This window comes from Tenebrio molitor, chromosome 4 (assembly GCF_963966145.1).
Source record: "Tenebrio molitor chromosome 4, icTenMoli1.1, whole genome shotgun sequence".
Taxonomy (NCBI): Eukaryota; Metazoa; Arthropoda; class Insecta; order Coleoptera; family Tenebrionidae; genus Tenebrio; species Tenebrio molitor.
The window spans coordinates 28497997-28514420 of record NC_091049.1 but is presented as its reverse complement, the minus strand read 5'-3'; the positions used below and the strand labels follow the sequence as shown (position 1 = coordinate 28514420).

Here is a 16424-nt window from a genome sequence, read left to right as displayed (position 1 = left end):
GTTTTGGTTGATTCGTACTCGAACCTCTTGAATCAATTTTGGCTACAGTACCAAGTGTCGAACATTATTCTTCAGTCTTGTGCCAGCGGTACTACTTACATTTTCTCCCCTTTCGTCAACAGTACCTACATTTTGGGAGGCAACTATACTCGTGGTACTAATCTGATGAATTTCAATCAACACGAAATCAGAATTTCCATGAAGACCAGACCCCCAACTTCCGTTACCAAATTCCCTAAACTTCTCAAAGTCAATCCTGTTTACGCCAATGTAGACCCATCGAAACACTTTGCTGGAATAGATGGGTCTCTCTTGAGAACCATATTGGACCGTTTGAATTTCAAATTTGAAGTTTTTGACAAGGACATGAGTTATGGGGAAATATTAGAAAATGGTACCGTCACGGGACTTCTTGGTTTGGTTGCCAACAATCAGGTGCAAATTAGTGCCAATGGTCGCTTCATTATGGACTACGGGATCCACAATATAGAGTTTACAGTACCGTACAGCTCCGATCAAATTTGTGCTGTGGTACCGAAAGCCCCAAAAGTACCAGAGCTGGTGGTGCTCGTCCATTGTTTCAGTTTGTCGTCGTGGCTCATGATCGGCTTTATTTTTATAGTTTCTACACTTATTTGGTACTTGATGGGCGACTGTGGTACTGATTGGTGGCAAATATACGCGATTCTACATGGAATCCCTGTGAAAATAGTTCCCTCGTCTCATCAGATGTTCTTCCTGATGTCGTGCATGGGTTTGAATATCATCATCGTGGGACTCATCGAAGGATCTTTCTATCAAGTCTTCAGTACCGTGACGTACTACAAAGATATTGATTCTCTGAAAGAACTAGACGAATCAGGACTACCAATAGCACCAACTTTATTTTCGTTTGCAGCCGACAAGTCGAAAATCATGACCAGTTTCGAGCGGAAAAAGGTACCACCGACCAAACTAAATGTGCTACCCATGGTGGCGTTCCACAGAAATATGACCAAGTTTGAAAGAAAGAGAGACCTTCAATTGTTACTGAAAACAGATTATCTGGACAAAAACGGCGAACCACTTCTACATATGCTCAACGAGTGTCTTATTACATTTTTTGTCAGCTTTGTGGTACCACGGAACTCGGTTTTCTTGCCTACGCTGAACGAGATTATCAGCAGAGCCTTTGAAACTGGCTTGAGTTTAAAATGGTACCAAGATGTTGAGTTTAGTACTTTTTTGGAAAAAATACAGAAGCGTCCAAGACCAGAAACACCTGTGAGGTCTTTTTCAATCCATGACATCAAAGCCGCTTTCTACGTACTACTCTCAGGACTTTTAGCATCTTTTGCAGTTTTTTCCTTGGAGGTAGTACTCAAGATGAAGTGGAGGCGTTTTGTGAAGATAATGTTATTTCGGAAATAAAGTTTACTATTATATATTGAACGTAAAAAACTAAGATTTCTCCGTAGGTACTACCCGTACGATACACAAATTGCTTTCCAGCCACTGTTAAATTTTAAAACAATTTTTTAACAAATAAAATAATAAATAAACAAACGAAATTTGCTAAATTTTTGTATTTATTGCTGTACACAAAATTCAACAAGGGTCTTCAAGTGGCGCCTTGAGGGTAGCACTATCAAGCAAGTCCATTCAATAAGTGTCAAAATCGTTGAAGTCCAAACTTTCGTAGAGAGAGTTCCACCCCTTGTAAGTATCTTCCTTGGGGTGGTTCTTGACTTGTAAATTTTCCCCGATATCTAAATAGTAAAAATCTCCATCTTCAGTTGACACCGCAGGCCACGTTATATTTTGCAGCAGTTCCGAGGTGCTTGGAGTGGGATTCCTAAAATTTACCACGTCTACATTGTAGTACGCAAGGAGTACCCAACATACTGATACGTAGCGAAGTCGATCCAAAGCTTCAAAAGGCGACTTCTGGTGATTTGATCTTGTTCCGAGAAAGCACTAGCATCGCAACCTTCCCCGGAACAAAACAGATAAAAAGTTTCTTCACCATGGCCCACATTTTCTGCACCATCATAGTGTACGTTGCCATTACCGAGGGCACCGTCATACGAGAAGATATAAAAATAAGTTTCTGCGAATTGTGAATATAACTCAGCGTGTTTGATCACGGACCTGGTGAACGAAGTGTCGCTGGTGAACTGAAGAAATGATTAGATCAAGCGGCGGTACCGGAAAGGACTTACTCTGACGGTGTCTCCTAAATGGTCAGCAAACGGTTCGCCACTTGTGTACAGCTCTCTAATCATTCGTCCCATTTCTGTGCGATTGGTCTGGTCAGAAATTTGCATATCATTGGGTACTACCCAGTCTAGTTGTTGGTCAAATGCTTCTGCCATCGACTGTAGCGTCGCAGGATCTAAAATGAAAGTATGTATGGACCATTCGTATCGCCTGAATCGACTCACCTGAATTAAATAACAAGTTCTCTTCTGACGTTATTCCCACAAGAGTAGGTACTTTGATCACATTTCCTGCTTGGAGCAGTCCGTACATATTTTTGGTTATGAAGGCGTCAACATTTTTCACTTCTACAACCGGTGCCCAATAGAAACCTTGCAGAATTTCCACGTCCTCAAAACTGTACTCCTACAAGCGCTAATTAATTGCACGAATTTCTAACTGGTACCACTCACCATATTATGGTACTTTTCTGCAGCGGCATCTAAATCTCTAGCGTCTACGCTCTGTAAAAATTCTAGCAAAGCTTGAGAATCGTCGCTTGTCTCAAAAGTCGAATTCAAAAATGCTGCTGTGGTGAACGCGATCTCTCTTGCTCGTCTTTGGAATGCCCAAGGACTCAGGAAAGTACCGCTTTCCAAAATCGCTCCCTGGAACAAATCTGGATGGAGGAATGAGTATTGCTCTGTTGCATTTGGTACAAACCCACTGATTTTTGATTCAAAAGCTGATAAGCGCACGAAGCCGAGCCTGCACTTTGCCCAAAGATTGTTACTTTTTCTGAGTCACCTCCGAAGAGGTAGATATTGTCGTGGATCCATTGTATGGCAAATTGTTGGTCTTTTAGACCGTTGTTCCCAGGAATTATTTCGTCTTGTGTCGACAAGAAGCCTAAAAATTAATTTTTACAATAGTGGTACTGGTTTGAAGAGGAACCATCTACCAAATGCTCCTATTCTGTAATTTATGGTGACTAGGATGACCTCATTATTGATAAAGAGATCTGGTTGGAAAGATTCGCTCGCACCATCCACGAATCCTCCACCATGAATAAATGCCATGACGGGTAGAGGCCCAGTTGCCAATTCTGGAGTGTAAACGTTGACATAGAGACAGTCCTCTGATTCTCTATCGTCATTGCTTGCCGTTTGGAAACATTTGACTGCTATCTGGGTGGTGTCAAGTACGTCGTCCCAGTTTGGAGGTGGTTGAGGCGCCTAAAACACACCTTCTGCATTTCAGAATCGAGCAGATGTGATCTAACCTTGAATCGAAGAGGTCCAATTGGGGCAGCTGCGTATGGTATTCCCTCAAAAGCGTAGAAGGTTCTATTTTCCAAGGTGACAGCTTCACGTCCCCTAATTTGGCCGTTGGGGAGTTGCATCAATGGTTCTGCTTCCTATGGTTTACAATTTTGGTCATGTTAAAAAACTTTTGGAAATATTCAAAATCTTACCAAATCCTTGATTTGGGATAGAGTTGCCAGAGCAAGCAAGATTTTTCGCCACATGCTGCTAAGGTGTTGCCAATAAATTAAATTAAATTTTAAGTAGGTACTTTCTTATCATTTTTAAGATAACAAATGCTACCGCAGAATGAGTACACTACTCATTCAAAGGAAAACAAATCATTGCAGAAGTGCTTGGAGTACAAAGGTACTCATTTCAGTACGCACGACTCGAGATAAAGTAGAAAGGTTTCATAAAGTTTAAATTTTCTTGATAGTAATCTTCATTATGGATAGTGCACTTTCGCTATAAAAAGAATAAGATTTTTCTTTTGGTACCGCTAGTACGACGCACAAAGTTTTCCACAGTCACTGCTATGTTGCAAAAATAAACAAGATTTTCTATCAAAAAAAAGGAAAAAATAAATATTCAAAATTCGTAAATATTTTCATTTTGTATTTGCATCTAAAAATATGTGTTCCTAAATGGTCCATTGAGGGTAACAACACTAGGTCAACTACTTTCAATAAGTGTCAAAGTCGTTGAAGCCTAAACTTTCATAGAGCGAGTTCCATCCTTGGTAAGTTTCCTCTTTGGGGTGGTTCTTGATTTCTAAATTTTCGCCAATGTCGACATAATAAAAGTCGCCCTCTTCAGTTGACACTACTGGCCAAGTTATATTTTGTAGCAATTCCGATGTAGTTGGAGTTGGATTCCTACGATTTGCTTCAACTGTATTCTAGTACTCGAGTACTACCTAACTTACTGATATTTCGCAAAGTCGGTCCAAATCATCAACAGACGATCTCGGATGACTTGGTCCTGTTCCGGATATCCACTAGCATCGCAATCTTCCCCGGAACAAAACAGATAATAAGTGTCTTCACTATGACCTACACTTTCTGCACCATCATAGTGTACGTTGCCATGACCGAGTGCACCGTCATATGAGAAGATATAAAAATAAGTTTCTGCGAATTGTGAATATAACTCAGCGTGTTTGATCACGGATCTGGTGAACGAAGTGTCGCTGGTGAACTGAAGAAATGATTAGATCAAGCGGCGGTACCGGAAAGGACTTACTCTGACGGTGTCTCCTAAATGGTCAGCAAACGGTTCGCCACTTGTGTACAGCTCTCTAATCATTCGTCCCATTTCTGTGCGATTGGTCTGGTCAGAAATTTGCATATCATTGGGTACTACCCAGTCTAGTTGTTGGTCAAATGCTTCTGCCATCGACTGTAGCGTCGCAGGATCTAAAATGAAAGTATGTATGGACCATTCGTATCGCCTGAATCGACTCACCTGAATTAAATAACAAGTTCTCTTCTGACGTTATTCCCACAAGAGTAGGTACTTTGATCACATTTCCTGCTTGGAGCAGTCCGTACATATTTTTGGTTATGAAGGCGTCAACATTTTTCACTTCTACAACCGGTGCCCAATAGAAACCTTGCAGAATTTCCACGTCCTCAAAACTGTACTCCTACAAGCGCTAATTAATTGCACGAATTTCTAACTGGTACCACTCACCATATTATGGTACTTTTCTGCAGCGGCATCTAAATCTCTAGCGTCTACGCTCTGTAAAAATTCTAGCAAAGCTTGAGAATCGTCGCTTGTCTCAAAAGTCGAATTCAAAAATGCTGCTGTGGTGAACGCGATCTCTCTTGCTCGTCTTTGGAATGCCCAAGGACTCAGGAAAGTACCGCTTTCCAAAATCGCTCCCTGGAACAAATCTGGATGGAGGAATGAGTATTGCTCTGTTGCATTTGGTACAAACCCACTGATTTTTGATTCAAAAGCTGATAAGCGCACGAAGCCGAGCCTGCACTTTGCCCAAAGATTGTTACTTTTTCTGAGTCACCTCCGAAGAGGTAGATATTGTCGTGGATCCATTGTATGGCAAATTGTTGGTCTTTTAGACCGTTGTTCCCAGGAATTATTTCGTCTTGTGTCGACAAGAAGCCTAAAAATTAATTTTTACAATAGTGGTACTGGTTTGAAGAGGAACCATCTACCAAATGCTCCTATTCTGTAATTTATGGTGACTAGGATGACCTCATTATTGATAAAGAGATCTGGTTGGAAAGATTCGCTCGCACCATCCACGAATCCTCCACCATGAATAAATGCCATGACGGGTAGAGGCCCAGTTGCCAATTCTGGAGTGTAAACGTTGACATAGAGACAGTCCTCTGATTCTCTATCGTCATTGCTTGCCGTTTGGAAACATTTGACTGCTATCTGGGTGGTGTCAAGTACGTCGTCCCAGTTTGGAGGTGGTTGAGGCGCCTAAAACACACCTTCTGCATTTCAGAATCGAGCAGATGTGATCTAACCTTGAATCGAAGAGGTCCAATTGGGGCAGCTGCGTATGGTATTCCCTCAAAAGCGTAGAAGGTTCTATTTTCCAAGGTGACAGCTTCACGTCCCCTAATTTGGCCGTTGGGGAGTTGCATCAATGGTTCTGCTTCCTATGGTTTACAATTTTGGTCATGTTAAAAAACTTTTGGAAATATTCAAAATCTTACCAAATCCTTGATTTGGGATAGAGTTGCCAGAGCAAGCAAGATTTTTCGCCACATGCTGCTAAGGTGTTGCCAATAAATTAAATTAAATTTTAAGTAGGTACTTTCTTATCATTTTTAAGATAACAAATGCTACCGCAGAATGAGTACACTACTCATTCAAAGGAAAACAAATCATTGCAGAAGTGCTTGGAGTACAAAGGTACTCATTTCAGTACGCACGACTCGAGATAAAGTAGAAAGGTTTCATAAAGTTTAAATTTTCTTGATAGTAATCTTCATTATGGATAGTGCACTTTCGCTATAAAAAGAATAAGATTTTTCTTTTGGTACCGCTAGTACGACGCACAAAGTTTTCCACAGTCACTGCTATGTTGCAAAAATAAACAAGATTTTCTATCAAAAAAAAGGAAAAAATAAATATTCAAAATTCGTAAATATTTTCATTTTGTATTTGCATCTAAAAATATGTGTTCCTAAATGGTCCATTGAGGGTAACAACACTAGGTCAACTACTTTCAATAAGTGTCAAAGTCGTTGAAGCCTAAACTTTCATAGAGCGAGTTCCATCCTTGGTAAGTTTCCTCTTTGGGGTGGTTCTTGATTTCTAAATTTTCGCCAATGTCGACATAATAAAAGTCGCCCTCTTCAGTTGACACTACTGGCCAAGTTATATTTTGTAGCAATTCCGATGTAGTTGGAGTTGGATTCCTACGATTTGCTTCAACTGTATTCTAGTACTCGAGTACTACCTAACTTACTGATATTTCGCAAAGTCGGTCCAAATCATCAACAGACGATCTCGGATGACTTGGTCCTGTTCCGGATATCCACTAGCATCGCAATCTTCCCCGGAACAAAACAGATAATAAGTGTCTTCACTATGACCTACACTTTCTGCACCATCATAGTGTACGTTGCCATGACCGAGTGCACCGTCATATGAGAAGATATAAAAATAAGTTTCTGCGAATTGTGAATACAACTCAGCGTGTTTGATCACGGATCTGGTGAACGATGTGTCGCTGGTGAACTGAAGAAATGATTAGATCAAGCGGCGGTACCGGAAAGGACTTACTCTGACGGTGTCTCCTAAATGGTCAGCAAACGGTTCGCCACTTGTGTACAGCTCTCTAATCATTCGTCCCATGTCGGTGCGATTGGTCTGGTCAGAAATTTGCATGTCGTTGGGTACTACCCAGTCTAGTTGTTGGTCAAATGCTTCTGCCATCGATTGCAGCGTTGCAGGATCTAAAATGAAAGTATGTATGGACGATTCGTATTGGTGGTATCGACTCACCTGAATTAAATACCAAGTTTTCTTCAGACGTTATTCCAAGAAGTGTAGGTACCTTGACCACATTTCCTGCTTGGAGCAGTCCGTACATATTTTTGGTTATGAAGGCGTCCTCATTTTTCACTTCTACAACCGGTGCCCAATAGAAACCTTGCAGAATTTCCACGTCCTCAAAACTGTACTCCTACAAGCGCTAATTAATTGCACGAATTTCTAACTGGTACCACTCACCATATTATGGTACTTTTCTGCAGCGGCATCTAAATCTCTAGCGTCTACGCTCTGTAAAAATTCTAGCAAAGCTTGAGAATCGTCGCTTGTCTCAAAAGTCGAATTCAAAAATGCTGCTGTGGTGAACGCGATCTCTCTTGCTCGTCTTTGGAATGCCCAAGGACTCAGGAAAGTACCGCTTTCCAAAATCGCTCCCTGGAACAAATCTGGATGGAGGAATGAGTATTGCTCTGTTGCATTTGGTACAAACCGACTGATTTTTGATTCAAAAGCTGATACGCGCACGAAGCCGAGCCTGCACTTTGCCCAAAGATTGTTACTTTGCCTGGGTCACCTCCGAAGAGGTAGATATTGTCTTGGATCCATTGTAGCGCCAATTGCTGGTCTTTTAAACCGTTGTTCCCAGGAATGATCTCGTCTTGTGTCGATAAGAAGCCTGAAAGTTAATTCTTACCATAGTGGTACCGGTTTAAAGAGGAACCTTCTACCAAATACTCCGAGTCTGTAGTTTATTGTGACCAGCATAACCTCGTGATTGATGAAGAGATCAGGTTGGAAACCATAGCTGGCACCATCCACAAATCCTCCACCATGAATAAATACCATAACGGGTAGATAGTCAGTTTCCAACGCTGGACCGTAAACATTGACGTAGAGGCAGTCCTCTGATTCGTTATCGTTATTGCTTGACGTTTGGAAACATACGACTTCTACATGGGTGGTGTCAAGTACGTCGTCCCAGTTTTCAGGTGGTTGAGGCGCCTAAAACTCACTACTTTTATTTGTCAATCGAGCAGATTTGATCTAACCTTGAAGCGAAGAGGTCCAATTGGAGGAGCTGCGTATGGTACTCCTTCAAAAGCGAAGAAGGTTCTATTTTCCAAGGTCACAGCTTCCCGTCCTCTAATTTGGCCGTTGGGGAGTTGCAACACTATATCTGCTAGCTATGGTTCACAGTTTTGGTCATGTTGTACGACTTTTGGAAGTTTACAAAATCTTACCAAATCCTTGGCTTGCGATAGAGTTGCCAGAGCAAGTAAAACTTTTCGCCACATATTGCTAAGATGATGCCCAGTTACGAGTGATAATGTTATTAAGAGGACAATTCTTTTTTCCTTAACTTATATTATATTTTAAGTACTTTCTTATCAATTTAAAGATAATAAATGCGAACACAGAATGATTATATTGTAACAACAGTTTTAAGAAAAACGAATCATCGCAGAAGTGCGGATCGTACAAAGGTACTATCATGTGAGTGTTGCATGCTAGGTACTAATTTCAGTACGCTGTCACCCTTGGTTTTTCGCCCAACATACCTCTTCAGGAATCGTTGGTTGCCTACAAAATTCCCTTTTTTGCTGGCGCGAAGACAAGCGCGCGCGCGACTCCTTCGAGAATATTCCATCTTATAAGGAGAATCTTCACTCACGTTTTTTTCTCTTCTGAATCTACCGTGCCACGTGCCTTTGCGGACCGTTTCGTTCGAGTGAAATCAATTTATTACCTGGTGCCAGGGATCTTCGTATTCGCCGAAACCTTGTGGATGGTGTGCTGTATCGTCTCCGTGTGGAAAATTTGAGCGCACCCTTCCAACTCCGCTTAGGGAGGATTTTGGTCCAAACGCTAAGGCTCGTGACGCAATCGAAGTAGACTTCTGCGAGGCATTTCCCTTGCCTGAGGGTATAGGTGAGTCTTCATGTAGACAATGTGCTACACGTAGTACTCCTCTAGGGAACCTCCATCTCCACCCCCTAGACTTCGACCTCAACCGTCTTACGTCGAGGTCAAGAGAAAACCGTGCGTCGGGCTCATCGTCGACGCGCCCGAGACCTCTGTGGCTCCAGTCTCGTCTCTAGAACCGTCAGCTCCGCTCAAAGGACTTTGCCACCACATCCCCGAACGACTGGGAAAGGACACGCTCCTCTACGGCCCCTGAGCGCGGACTGCTCCTGGAGACCGGCAAGCCACCCCTCTTATTCGACTCAATTTCATTTTATCTAACCTTTTTTTAACATCTTATTAACCATATCATAATTTACAAACTAACTCAATCTAGCAAGTGAAATAGCTCACTTACTTTTGTTATATAAAATATATCACATTATAACCTTGTTAACATCTCCGCGTAGACATCAGCGAGATTCGCTTGTTGTAAAGCTCTGCGGAAATAGCTATTTCGGCCGGATTGCTGGAACCGAGTTTCCACCCCTTTTTATTGTACATTTTCATATTTATATTTATATCAATTCACATTTATATATTTATATCCATTCATATATTTATCAATTCAAATATTTACAGTCATTTCAATTATATTCAATTTTTCACTTACATAGTGTGTATCAATACTACCCCCCTCAGCTCGCCCGTCTGTATTTTTTGGTTTCGCCCGTTTGAATAGCGCCTAGGTCCAGCCACGTACACTTTGTGCGTATCTTTTCGTTCTCGCGAACTTCAAACACCTCTCCTGGCCAGGTCAGCAGGCTACTTGCGGGGCCTGCTACCAAAAGAACCCTCGACTTCGCCGCAAGTGGCGCCCTGAGATCGAACTAGCCCAAGTATTGTGCCCTCTGGCCAGTTTGAACCGTGGCATAATATTTTGGCGCCCAACGTGGGGCTCGAGGCGATTATTCTCAGTTTTCGATTTTCAATTTTGATTTACCTTACTTCAGGCGAATAAAAGTGACGAGCTGATAGGGTGTTTGATACTTACTATCATTGATATTCAGTTCGATTTCTAACTATCTCCATTTTCTCTTGGCTCTGACGTGACTCTGTCACTTTATTTACTTCGGTTCGGGAAACGGAGCCAAACTTCCGTTGAACATGGCTAGTCTGCAGTACGAAGTGAACCGTTTGGCTCAAGACGAGCTGGTTTACGAATTAGCTGTTAGAGGGTTAACCGAAGTGGGAACCGTAGAACAGATGCGGAAAACCTTGCGGAACTTGTTGCGTATGGAGCGTGGTCCCAATCCACTCAGTTATCCGGCTCATCCGTTTACCGTCGCGGAAGATCTTGCCGCCCTCACTCAGAAAGCGGAGGAAATTAAAGCTCTCGTGGACGATTTCGACGGAATTTCAGAAACCGGTCGCAAGAAAATCCTGTCAAAATTAGCGTGTGCTTTGGGACGGGCGAATACGGTTAGGTCTGCCGAGACCGTTAATCAGTCAGCCATTTCGAAGATAGTAGTGTCCTTACTCAACTCGAATTCCGACATGGAATACAAGGTTAGACATGCTACCGCCGATCAGTCTCTAGGAGCGTTAGATGTCAGTTTGCTAAACGTTGATAGCGGAGAAGACTCCGATGTCGAGACATCACCTACCGCCGCTACTTCTTTCGCGCGAGGCGACACCTCGTTTAGGGCACCTAGTGTTCCGGTTTACAAGTGGAACCTCAAATTCTCCGGTGAGGACTCTCGCCTTTCGTTAAGCGCTTTCCTAATGAGAGTCGAAGAGTTGCGTGTCTCGCGAAACGTCACGGAGGAGGAATTATTCCAATCGGCAAATGACTTATTCGAAGGACGAGCTTTGACGTGGTTCCGCTCCGTTCGCCGAAACGCTTACGACTGGCGCTCCTTGGTAGCTTTGTTGCGGAATCAGTTTCAGCCCGCTGATTATAACGACAGACTGTTTGAGGAAATTCGTCGCCGAACTCAGGGTCCGGATGAGAGCATCGCGATGTTCGCTGCAGTGATGGACAACATGTTTGATCGGGTGACAGTCAGAGTTCCGGAGGCCACGCGTCTTAAAATCATCTTAAAGAATCTGGCCCCATATTACCAAAATCAACTGGGTCTCTCTCCGATCACGTCTCGCGAGCAGTTGCTCGAGGCGAGTAGGCTATTGGAAGCCAGAAAAGCATCCGTCGAGTGCTACGTTCAGCCAACGCGCCGCCGCGGACAGATTTGTCTAGAACCTGACCTCGCATACGTCCAAGTGGAGGCCTCTTCGGCGAAGAGCTCCACCCCCAATTCTCTCGACGTCCGGCCCGTGAAGGTCATATCGGGAAAGTGTTGGAACTGCGGCAAGCCCAACCATTCTTTCCGTTCGTGCGCTGAACCCCGGAAGAAGTTTTGCTACCGATGTGGTGCTCCGGATTGCACCGTTGCCACGTGCGGTAAGTGTTCGGGAAACGGGATACGGAGGAAGTAGATGGTCGTGAGCATTCCTCCGGTTCTCCTTCTAATATCGACCGCACCGGAATCATCCTCGACTACGTCCTCTCGCATTTACACGGCGACGAGCGTCCATACCTAAGAGTAAAAATCGCGGGAACTCCTTTTCTCGGGTTGCTCGACTCTGGCGCTTCGCGTACCGTCATGGGCGGTGTCGGTTGGAGAAAATTGCAGAACTTGGGTTTACCTCTCCAACCAAGCGTCGTTGACTGCACGGTCGCCGACGGTCGAATTTGCAAAAGCCTAGGTTCTGTTCGGGCTCCGATTGATCTGTTGGGGAAAGTTCGACTCGTAGAGATACACGTAGTACCCGATCTGACAGAAGGGTTGTTGTTGGGAAAGGATTTCTGGAAGACAATGGAGGTCGTCCCCGACTTAAGCAAAGACGTCTGGTATTTTTCCTCGGACTTGAGCCAGACCGTAAGAGTTGCACCTCTGGGAGACGTCTCCGGATTGCTCGACCAGTCATCTCTGACCCCGGAACAAAAGTCCGTGCTGGGATCGTTGATCCGGACACGTTGGTATCTTCAAGACCTTTCAGAAAATCCGGGCTAGGTACTATTGGCCTAAAATGAAAGCCGACGTAGTGCGTTACGTTGTCGGTTGCAAAGACTGTGCTCAGCACAAAGTGGAGCAGAAACCTCCAGCTGGTCTGATGGGAAAACGTGTCGCCCCTACCGCGCCATGGGAATTGATAAGCTTGGATTTTATCGGCCCATTTCCGCGTTCTGCGCAGGGTTACGTGTACGCGCTGGTCGTCACCGATTATTTCACGAAGTATGTCATGACATTTCCTATGCGATCGGCGACAGCCAAAGCGCTCACCAAATGCGTTGAAGAACAAATCTTCTTGGTATACGGCACCCCCCGAATGTTGATTTGCGACAACGGCACGCAATTGAGAGGCAGATCTTTTCGAGCGTTGTGCGAGAGGTACGAAGTCAAAATACAGTATACGCCCCATCACTATCCCCGTGCCGATCCGACCGAACGAACGAATAGAGTGGTCAAGACCATGATCGCCACGTACATCAAGTCCGATCATCGCCACTGGTCCGACCATTTGGCCGCAATCGGTTGTGCGATTCGCACAGCATGCCACGAAACCACCGGATACAGTCCGTACTTCGCAAATTTCGGGCGTGAGCACAAAGTCTTGGGTAGCGAACACTATCATCCACTATCTCCCGCGGACCCGCGATTAGAGGACTTTGTTCAAAAGCGTCAGCTAGGTTTTCAGAAACTCTTTGGAGAAATCGCAAACCGACTCCAAACTGCGCACGAGAAAAACAAACGAGTCTATGACTTACGCAGGCGTCCCGTGGACTACCAGCCCGGACAGTTGGTATGGCGCCGAGACAAAAGTCTCTCAGACGCGGTTGGCCACTACACCGCCAAATTAGGTCCGAAATTCGTTGGCCCGTTCAAAATCGCCCGGAAAATCGGTTACGGAACGTATGAGCTGACAGACGATACCGGTACTAAAAGAGGCCATTGGCACGTCCAAGACCTAAAACCTGTTCGAGATCCCTATGATGATGTCACATAAGTAAATTTCACATTGTGTTAGGGCTGTAATGACCACACCCCTGGCGCATCCTAAACCACATAAATAGGGCAAGCTCCCCTATGGTCATAGACGAATCAAACGCGTCCTCTGTCGACTCAGTCGACTCTAAGAGCTAAACTTCGTTTTGAATTTTTGTTTTTTTAAATCTCGGATTTATCCCCCTTGCCGTGGTGCAGTAAGATCGTGGTCGGTATGGTTGTCATTATCGTTATCGTTTGGTTTTGGCCGTTAGTCGGTCCTCGCAACCCTAACCCACCACCTTCAAGTTTCTCAATCTCGACATTCCTTTTTGTTACCGATTTCGTCTTTGTTGTTGTCTTGACATCTAGCTGGTTTTGGGGAGCAATCCACCACAAAACCAGGCTAGACCCAAGTGTTTTCTTCCAATCGCGAGGTCCACGAGACCGAAAAATTCCTGGCAGTTGGCGCAGGTCGGAGAAGATTTTGCAGTGGAACATGGCAGGTGGACACGACCGTCGTTGAGGGATCTTCTTTCAATTCATCTCTATGTTTCTTTCCCCACATTTCCGTTCCTCTTGCGAGTGTGTCGCTCGACCGCCATGTGCACCGCACCTCTTCTTCGAGATATTTTGTTTTATAGACTTTGTTACCGGAGTAGTCATTCGCTCTGCTTAAGCGTCGAAGCGGCTATACGGCTTCACATCAATTTCAGGTTGGTACGTCTACATTGTACTGGGTCAGTGGAAACCCCGGGCTTCACCCCAAAAAGTCCATCCCGCTTCTCATTTTTTTTTTGTTTTTTTTGTTGGCAGAGGTTCAAAGAAAAATTTTCTTCAAAAATTTTTCTTTTGGAGGAAAAGAGGGCCTTGTCACCCTTGGTTTTTCGCCCAACATACCTCTTCAGGAATCGTTGGTTGCCTACAAAATTCCCTTTTTTGCTGGCGCGAAGACAAGCGCGCGCGCGACTCCTTCGAGAATATTCCATCTTATAAGGAGAATCTTCACTCACGTTTTTTTCTCTTCTGAATCTACCGTGCCACGTGCCTTTGCGGACCGTTTCGTTCGAGTGAAATCAATTTATTACCTGGTGCCAGGGATCTTCGTATTCGCCGAAACCTTGTGGATGGTGTGCTGTATCGTCTCCGTGTGGAAAATTTGAGCGCACCCTTCCAACTCCGCTTAGGGAGGATTTTGGTCCAAACGCTAAGGCTCGTGACGCAATCGAAGTAGACTTCTGCGAGGCATTTCCCTTGCCTGAGGGTATAGGTGAGTCTTCATGTAGACAATGTGCTACACGTAGTACTCCTCTAGGGAACCTCCATCTCCACCCCCTAGACTTCGACCTCAACCGTCTTACGTCGAGGTCAAGAGAAAACCGTGCGTCGGGCTCATCGTCGACGCGCCCGAGACCTCTGTGGCTCCAGTCTCGTCTCTAGAACCGTCAGCTCCGCTCAAAGGACTTTGCCACCACATCCCCGAACGACTGGGAAAGGACACGCTCCTCTACGGCCCCTGAGCGCGGACTGCTCCTGGAGACCGGCAAGCCACCCCTCTTATTCGACTCAATTTCATTTTATCTAACCTTTTTTTAACATCTTATTAACCATATCATAATTTACAAACTAACTCAATCTAGCAAGTGAAATAGCTCACTTACTTTTGTTATATAAAATATATCACATTATAACCTTGTTAACATCTCCGCGTAGACATCAGCGAGATTCGCTTGTTGTAAAGCTCTGCGGAAATAGCTATTTCGGCCGGATTGCTGGAACCGAGTTTCCACCCCTTTTTATTGTACATTTTCATATTTATATTTATATCAATTCACATTTATATATTTATATCCATTCATATATTTATCAATTCAAATATTTACAGTCATTTCAATTATATTCAATTTTTCACTTACATAGTGTGTATCAATACTACCCCCCTCAGCTCGCCCGTCTGTATTTTTTGGTTTCGCCCGTTTGAATAGCGCCTAGGTCCAGCCACGTACACTTTGTGCGTATCTTTTCGTTCTCGCGAACTTCAAACACCTCTCCTGGCCAGGTCAGCAGGCTACTTGCGGGGCCTGCTACCAAAAGAACCCTCGACTTCGCCGCAAGTGGCGCCCTGAGATCGAACTAGCCCAAGTATTGTGCCCTCTGGCCAGTTTGAACCGTGGCAACGCACTACTCAAGATAATTATTTTCTGCACTTTCGTCTTAAAGAGTGTAAGATTTTTCTTTAGATATCGTTAAAATGACGCACAAACTTTTCCACTGTCGTTGTTATATCGCAAAAATAAACCAACTTTTTTATAAAAAAAGAAGCAAGAATAGTCAAAATTCTTAAATAATTTCATTTGTATTTGCATCCAACAATATGTGTTTCTAAATGGTTCATTGTTGGCAACAACACTAGATAATAAAAGTCACCCTCTTCAGTCGACACTACTGACCAGGTTATATTTTGTAGCAATTCCGAAGTATTTGGAGTTGGATTCCTATGATTCGCTTGATCTGTATTCTGGTACTTGAGTAGTACCTAACTTACTGATATTTTGCAAAGTCGGTCCAAAGCTTCAAGAGACGATTTCGGGTGACTTGGTCCGGTTCTGGATAGTCACTGGCATCGCACTCTTTCCCGGAACAAAACAGATAAGAAGTTTCTTCACTATGGCCTACACTTTCTGCACCGTCATAGTGTATGTCGCCATGAGCGAGTTCACCATCATATGAGAAGATATAGAAATAAGTTTCTGCGAATTGTGAATACAACTCAGCGTGTTTGATCACGGATCTGGTGAACGATGTGTCGCTGGTGAACTGAAGAAATGATTAGATAATATGGCCCTATCGGGAAGTACCTACTCTGACGGTGTCTCCTAAATGGTCAGCAAACGGTTCGCCACTTATGTACAGCTCTCTAATCATTCGTCCCATTTCTGTACGATTGGTCTGGTCAGAAATTTGCATGTCGTTGGGTACTACCCAGTCTAAATGTTGGTCGAATGCTTCTGCC

General features: G+C 44.0%; 3 protein-coding genes across 3 annotated transcripts; all 3 read right to left on the bottom strand.

Annotated features, from left to right (window-relative positions):
* Window positions 1-1550: 1550 nt before the first annotated feature.
* On the bottom strand, window positions 1551-3939 carry LOC138129974 (juvenile hormone esterase-like). The gene is made up of 9 exons (XM_069046320.1): window positions 3653-3939; window positions 3461-3595; window positions 3140-3413; window positions 2902-3087; window positions 2652-2857; window positions 2424-2604; window positions 2202-2374; window positions 1885-2156; window positions 1551-1834 (listed from the first exon to the last, which is right to left on the bottom strand). The coding sequence occupies exons 1-9, from the start codon at window positions 3704-3706 to the stop codon at window positions 1642-1644; spliced, it is 1674 nt and encodes a 557-aa protein (XP_068902421.1). The 5' UTR covers window positions 3707-3939; the 3' UTR covers window positions 1551-1641.
* A 140-nt stretch (window positions 3940-4079) lies between these two features.
* LOC138129972 (juvenile hormone esterase-like) lies at window positions 4080-6317 on the bottom strand. The gene is made up of 9 exons (XM_069046318.1): window positions 6179-6317; window positions 5987-6121; window positions 5666-5939; window positions 5428-5613; window positions 5178-5383; window positions 4950-5130; window positions 4728-4900; window positions 4411-4682; window positions 4080-4360 (listed from the first exon to the last, which is right to left on the bottom strand). The coding sequence occupies exons 1-9, from the start codon at window positions 6230-6232 to the stop codon at window positions 4168-4170; spliced, it is 1674 nt and encodes a 557-aa protein (XP_068902419.1). The 5' UTR covers window positions 6233-6317; the 3' UTR covers window positions 4080-4167.
* Window positions 6318-6605: 288 nt separating this feature from the next.
* On the bottom strand, window positions 6606-8870 carry LOC138129971 (juvenile hormone esterase-like). Its single transcript, XM_069046317.1, has 9 exons — window positions 8705-8870; window positions 8513-8647; window positions 8192-8465; window positions 7954-8139; window positions 7704-7909; window positions 7476-7656; window positions 7254-7426; window positions 6937-7208; window positions 6606-6886 (listed from the first exon to the last, which is right to left on the bottom strand). The coding sequence occupies exons 1-9, from the start codon at window positions 8756-8758 to the stop codon at window positions 6694-6696; spliced, it is 1674 nt and encodes a 557-aa protein (XP_068902418.1). The 5' UTR covers window positions 8759-8870; the 3' UTR covers window positions 6606-6693.
* Between the last annotated feature and the right edge of the window lie 7554 nt (window positions 8871-16424).

Bases quoted from the DNA above. Each gene is read 5' to 3' on its own strand.
- LOC138129974 (XM_069046320.1), bottom strand. From the start codon at position 3,706: ATGTGGCGAAAAATCTTGCTTGCTCTGGCAACTCTATCCCAAATCAAG. The intron at 3,414-3,460 runs GTTAGATCACAT...GGTGTGTTTTAG, and splicing joins TTGGACCTCTTCGATTCAAG to GCGCCTCAACCACCTCCAAA. The intron at 3,088-3,139 runs GTAGATGGTTCC...ATTAATTTTTAG, and splicing joins TTACAGAATAGGAGCATTTG to GCTTCTTGTCGACACAAGAC.
- LOC138129972 (XM_069046318.1), bottom strand. From the start codon at position 6,232: ATGTGGCGAAAAATCTTGCTTGCTCTGGCAACTCTATCCCAAATCAAG. The intron at 6,122-6,178 runs GTAAGATTTTGA...TGTAAACCATAG, and splicing joins TATCCCAAATCAAGGATTTG to GAAGCAGAACCATTGATGCA. The intron at 5,614-5,665 runs GTAGATGGTTCC...ATTAATTTTTAG, and splicing joins TTACAGAATAGGAGCATTTG to GCTTCTTGTCGACACAAGAC.
- LOC138129971 (XM_069046317.1), bottom strand. From the start codon at position 8,758: ATGTGGCGAAAAGTTTTACTTGCTCTGGCAACTCTATCGCAAGCCAAG. The intron at 8,140-8,191 runs GTAGAAGGTTCC...ATTAACTTTCAG, and splicing joins CTACAGACTCGGAGTATTTG to GCTTCTTATCGACACAAGAC. The intron at 6,887-6,936 runs GTAAGTTAGGTA...AGCAAATCGTAG, and splicing joins ACCGACTTTGCGAAATATCA to GAATCCAACTCCAACTACAT.